At 43.5% G+C, this 6896-nt stretch overlaps 1 protein-coding gene across 1 annotated transcript; it reads left to right on the forward strand.

Moving 5' to 3' along the window:
• On the forward strand, positions 1 to 1172 carry LOC117844078 (uncharacterized). Its single transcript, XM_034724852.1, has 2 exons — positions 1 to 443; positions 683 to 1172. The coding sequence occupies exons 1-2, from the start codon at positions 1 to 3 to the stop codon at positions 1170 to 1172; spliced, it is 933 nt and encodes a 310-aa protein (XP_034580743.1).
• Positions 1173 to 6896: the final 5724 nt, after the last annotated feature.

Consider the following 6896-nt stretch of genomic DNA (forward strand, 5'->3'; position numbering starts at 1 on the left):
ATGGATCCCAAGTTCAATGGTGAGTGGAGTGCCTCTGATATCAAGATGGTGAAATCACTCATTGCTAGTCACAATCCCAACAACAACTATGCCGATGGCATGAACAAGAAACACAATGACATTGTGAATGACATCCAAGTATGGTTCCCTTGGAAGGAGAGGCATCAGGTAATTGAATTGTATGTTGAGCTCGTGGTGGAGATGATAAGTCTAACACAGAGTGGAAACCAGTCTGTTGTGGCAATCGACAACTTGGTGAGTGACAACTCTGGGATTCCGGTGGGAAATCCAAGCATAGACAACATGGATATGTCATTTGCCAATATGAAAGGTAAGACACCGGAGGCCACAAGGATGGTGGATGAAGTGCCTCAGAGGAAAGCAATCGTTCCTCAGCAAGGAGGGTGGCACAATAGGAGCTTTTGGACCAAAGAGGAGCACAGGTTAATATTTTTAGATATAAGTTGATCCTTGTGCATACTCATAATTTTGAACTAATTTGGAAAATTCATGGCTCATTTTTTTGGGACTAGCAAAACTTATTAAGCATGTGGTGTGAGGTATTGATTATTATCAGGTGCCAAGATTTGATTTTTATTTTTACAGATCTTGAGATTTTGATGGGAAAGATCTGTATTATTATCTAACTGGTTCATCGTAAACTCTATATTTGTCACTGTAGGCAGTTCCTTTATGGCCTGCGCAAATACGGCCGCGGCAAATGGAAGGACATCTCAAGGGAATTCGTCACCACCAGGACGCCGGTGCAGGTCTCCAGCCATGCGCAGAAGTACTTCCGTAGGCAGAACAACTCCGAGAAGCAACGCTACAGTATTAATGATGTCAACCTCTATGATGCTGAACCTTGGGCGCAGAACAACTCTTCCAACTGGGAGGCGCCCGCCTTTGCTGGTGGTGCATATAACCCAAACTACTATGGGTCCGGTAGCCAGGTTGCCACCATGAACAACCTTGCACAGGTTTGGCCACCCTTCATGTACAGTGCTGATCCAGCAAGCAGTAGCCAGGCAACTACATGGACTGGCCAGCAAATGGGGCCTAGTTCTTCTGCAGCTTTAGCACTGGAGGGGGCTGGAAGCCAGATGGCCTGGACTGGCGATCAGGAAGGAGATATTCTCCCTGAGCAGTGGATGAACGTAGATAACGTGTAGTATGTAGTAACTAGTTGTTATCTATGGCTTAATATCCTAAGATCCATGGCTACCTAGCTTGTTGAAGACAATTTATGCATGTTGAGTGTTGTTGGTATCATTCTATACATGGCTATCAACAATTCATTGTGACGCATAATGCAATGAACTAGTATTGATGTGTTCCTAATATATGTATACAGTCCGTTAATTATACTGTGGCTTCTCCTCGACGTTGTCTATATGAACATTACAACAAACATATTTACTATTGTATAATTAAGTATTCTCATTCATGGATGTGTTATGTTTTTCTAATCTGTATATGTTTTGCTGTAAGTCATGTTCGATTAATTCATGAGAGGGCTAAACAATACAAAAGAACTCAATAAAGATGAGAAGTAGAAGATCATAACTTCACTGACATCTGTTTTCATTCCATAAGCTATTATTAGGAACTATGTTTATGTAAGGATTGAAAACCCATTACAGTCGCTCAAGCATAGTCACGGTGTTCTCATTGATTTGCTATTAGAGTGACTTTGAAGTACACATGGAAACATCTGGACGAGATTATTTTTTTTGATGAAATAGGAGGGGTAAGCCCCTACTGATTATATATATTAATTAAACACAGGTGAGAACAAAAGAGTATTCAAGAAACAAAAAAAGATACAAAAAAGATAAGAAAAATTACAACAAGGAGTCTAGCCATAGTTGCATTGGTAGTTTGGTTCTTGATTTTGCTTGAAGGATAACTAGAGCAAATTCCTTCTTAAATCTCCTCCAGCAAAGACTAACTTCAGGTGCAATTCCTTTGAAAATAAGATCATTATGAGACATCCATATGCTCCAACTCATAAGTATGATGATATCCATGAAGAAATATTGTTGTGTGAAGACTTGAGAGCACATCAAATGGATCTTGATCAGTGTCAATTGACACATTCAGGAGCATCCAACAGGAGTGAGCAAATTCACAATGCATGAAGAGATGAACAAGAGTTTCCTCACAAGACAAGGAGCATATAACACAATTATAGGATTGTAACTCCATATTCCTTCTTCTTAGTATGTTTCTTGTGCTTAGTCTATCCTTAAGCAACAACCAAAAGAAGACTTTGTGTTTATTTTGACAAGATGCGTTCCATAGCCATTTAAATGCTGGATGAACTTCCCTGTGTCCAATCAAATGTTTGTATGCTTTCTGAGACGAGTAAAAGAAAGATACCCAAATATATGACCATTGATCCTGTTCATTCTCCTGTGGCATATTTTTTAGACATAGGGCTAAGTGCTGTAACTAATCGAAAGCTTGCGTAGACAGTGGTAAATGAAATAGCTGACTAATCTCAGTTGCAGCACTAGCATTCTAAATATTGATTCTTTGATTTATAGCAAAAGAAAAAGAGCTCAGGGAAAACTTGATGAGGGACCATCTCACCCCATTGGTCTGTCCATAAGTGACATGATAATCCATCCCTTACAACAACAGAGGCCATATCTTTAAAATTAGTGAGGAGCCTTAAATTGTCCCTCCACATGAAGGATCCTTTCATAGTTTCATTTGGCAATTTGCCAATCTAGATGAGATTGCATCTGCCAAATTTACAGGTGGCGAGGCTATCCTTGTCCCTCCAACCTTGCGATGCCAACCTTCGGTGTAGGAGCTTACATGAAGGGTAAGCGCAGGTTGTCTTGTGTTCAGTTGATTCAAGTACTTGCTAATCTCGCGCAGTTTGGATGATACTTGTGGAACGAACCGGATTACCGTAAGGAGAATCTGACTCTCTGTATCCTTGTGATAGTCTCTGGATTAGTAGCTATCACATATAGAACTTATTTCAGCATAAATATCACATCCATACCACGATAACAATACAATTTTATTTATTACATCCCAGAATGTGAGAGTATGATCTGATACATGCCCCTTGGGCTAAACAACATGAATAAAACCAACGCAGTGGTAGCTAGCTTCTGGAAGCATCTCCATCTTCCCGATCATCTCCACAGGCATTCATGAGCGTAGCACTACAACCCTCAGTCGTACCAACCATCGTGGTTGTTGTCGAAGTTGGACTCGTAACCTGCAAACTCATGAGTTGTCCCCAAGGATTGGGACAGATTCATGTCACCATCCATATGCAAGCTTTAAGTGGCCTAATACTAGTGGTCAAAAATATAGTCAAGGAATAGGCTTGGGTTTCCTTTGCAGCAGCAAGCATAAAGAATTAAACTCCATATCCATCATCCCAATCTTTCATCACATCGGGTACCACTTACCTCGACAGGGTCCCTATCACCAATGTCCTATCTCCATACTAGGATCGAGGCAAAGACTCCCTCTCTTCGCCTCTCAACAACTACAGTCGGATCTTAAAGGCTAAAGGGAGCAACTTCCCCTCTTCTCGACAGTAATTGCGGCACCCAACACACAAGTAGCTATAAGGGGGAGGTAGAGATATCCCAAAAATAATGGAGAGTCGTCGTGACATAGGGTTGTCCATGACCAAGGACATGGCTATACGTATAGTTTTAACTCTGCAGAGTGTGTACACCTGGATCCATCTCGTAGTGAGACAACTGGGGAACAACCGACTGAACATCACCCTACCGAGCGAAGAACCTAGGAGTTATGATACCATCTTGCATCCGGTCTCGAATGCAATCCCCCACAGAGGATCACCCCAGAACTGTGAAGCACTCCCACCAGGGCCAATCGGGGGCAAAAGCAAATTAGGGGGCAAAAGGTCAGTACCACTCCCCCCTACACTGATACTCTATCCTACGGCAGGTATGGTACTGCACTTGCCAGTCTCGACCCGGGTCTATGTGGCGGAACCGTCCAACTTAAGCTGGTTTAAGTGCGCCTAATCGCTGTCGGGGCAGCAATTATCCGAAACGCACCTAAAACAGCATAAGTCCGGTAGTCCGTCGAGTGTCCCTAGGACTCCTCGAAAGATCCACGACGTGTTTCATCACCATACACCAGGATAATATACGCGATGGGATAATATCAACAAACATTACATTTTTACATACATAATTAAGAGGTACGAGTTATTACAAGACTTCAAGTTGAAACAAACTTAGTGATGCAGAGTTAGACAAGCTCTAAGATTAAACATAAACAGTTCAGGAGAAGATGCATCGACAAACGGTTTTCTAGAGTATTGAGAGACTCAGGTCAATACTCTAGGTCTTCGGGGTCTCCTCCTCGGTAACTTCCTGCGGAGCTTCTGAAAGATAACCACAAGGGAAAAACCCTGAGTACGGGGTACTCAGCAAGTCTTACCCGACTAACCAATATAATAGTTTTCTTTGGAATGCATGACAGCCTTTGGGTGTGCTTGGTTGATGCAATTTTTGCCGAAAAAGCTTACTACGAGTGAGGCCTTAGTTTTGTCTTTTATTTGGGTTAAGTTGTTACCTAACCATTTCTAGATGGTAACAGGAGTAAAGCAATCACAACGGTTAAATCATACAGTACTTGGCAATAGAAGATTTTATATCACATGTGTTATACTACGATGCTCAACAGTGATCAAGTGCATTCATAACCGAGAATTGCGGCGATCCGGATCAATTTACATCCTGCAGGAGAGCACCCCGATCACCAGCATTATACGACTGTCTAGGTCGTATTAACAACCTCTCGATTAGTAAAGTCAATGATTAGGAATACAACTACCCGGACCCAGGGATGCACCCCCACATGGTACCCCACGTCTGGCCTGATCCCCATGTGAGTTTCAGGCTACACCCCTGCCAATCTCCAGCACGTCAAATGCGGGTACGAAGCATTCCTGATCATAGAATTTACTAATCTACTAGGCTTTACTGGTCCCATACCCAGTAAGTGATCAGATGTTATCACTTGATCAGCAGTTAAGACACGGATCGGTCCTCAATCAGATTAATTAGCAGACAGAACTACATCTCTAGCTTCTGTCTGGTTCTATACTCCAAACTATCTTTCATAAGCAGCATGTATGACTTAAGAGTTTTCCCTAAGGTTGGTAAACCAAGCATGTAAGCAAGTAAGCAATTCTAGACTTGGGTAGTTTCTAGGATTGGAACAAGTGGCAAAGATGTCCTTAAATCAAGGCATGATCATACACAAGAATAGGTTTCATCCAACTCCTAGACTTAGTGCATACAATAAACAAATAACCTATAACTAGTCACATGAAATAACGACTCTAAAATAGATAGGTATAAATGCACCGGGGCTTGCCTTGATTGTTAAAAAGATTAGTAGAAGCCGACAGATTTGCTTCGCAGGGAACGAATTCAAACACCTCGTCAGACTCCAAGGGTCCTTCTGAAAATTCCCAGTAATCCTCTTCTGGCGCTTCTGGATCTACGTCATATATACATGCAGGGGTTAGAATGCAAACTTTTTAAATACAGACTATACAACTTTCCTTCATGATAAAATTGCAAGCCAACAAGGACTATACGACTTATCACGAATAAGTTGTAAGTCAATACACAAAAGAAATCTAAAAAGATTAACCTATATTTTTATTTTTCTTATTTAACCCTTCCTATAGCTTTTAATTTTTTTGATAAAGGTGGTAAATAATTTCTAACTTGAAAATCTAATTTCCTATGAGTTAAGAGTTATTTGTGATTGATAAAGTATTATTCATATTTTATACATTTTATAAATATTAAGTATTTATTTAATTACCTTAAAAGGAAGGCATTAAATAAATACCCAAATTTTTTTTATTATTTTCCTAGGGTGTAAAAATTTTAATGCATAAAGGAAAATAAAACAAGCCTAACAAAATTGGTTTCACTAATTTTGGACACTCCTACAAATTTTTGTGATTAAAATGGTGCAAAACGAATTTAAACGGATTAATTTACTAAAGAAATCTAACTTTTCCCGAAATTCCCCCGGAAAAACTTTTCTCACTCACCCACGCTCTACCCTCTCTCACGAAACACTGGGCCCCACGGCGCGGACCCCACCTTCCCTATTCAGCCTACCCGCCGGCCTTACTCCTCCTTCCGACGGGCCCCGCGGGCCGATTTCCTCTTCTCTTTCCTTTAGCAGCCCAGCACTGGCCCACGGCCCCTTTTCCTTTCTCCCTCTTTACCACGCGACGCCGGCCTGCTTCGCTGCGTGCGCGACCCCTTGGGCCTCCGCAACGTCGGCCCATGAGCCACACCTGTCCCCTTCCTTCTTCGGCCAAACCGCACGCGCGCTACACTTGGGCCGTTAACGCGTCGCGGCCCAGCACCGACTGCACCGCCTCGGCCTGCTCCTTCTCCACCTCTTCTCTTTGACAAGCGGGCCCGAGCGCACAGCGCTTCTTCTACCTCCCGCCAAAACGCCCGTGACAGGGGGCGGCGCGGCTCGCCGGCCGGCGCCCTCCCGGCGGCGAGACTAGGTTGCTACTCCAACCCTAGACCTACACGACCTCGTGCGCGGCGACAGCTCCCCTGGAGACGACCGGAGCTACCCCCTCCACGGCGACGGGCGGCAACCCCCCTCGGCCGGCCGTGGTTACCTGTGACAACTGCTTAACCGACTCAAACGACTACTTCTACTCCATCCTGGAACCCTAAGGACTCGACCACGACTGCTCAAGAAAGAAGAAAGGTAGCGCAAGGTGGTTCTCACCGTGAGCGGGCGGCGTGACGGCGGCGGACAGAAACAGCGGCGAGCACGGCTATTCCGGCGAGGATGTGGGACGACAACTAGCTCGGGGTGTGGCTGGGGTGTCT

The sequence above is a fragment of the Setaria viridis genome, chromosome 2 (assembly GCF_005286985.2).
Source record: "Setaria viridis chromosome 2, Setaria_viridis_v4.0, whole genome shotgun sequence".
NCBI lineage: Eukaryota > Viridiplantae > Streptophyta > Magnoliopsida > Poales > Poaceae > Setaria > Setaria viridis.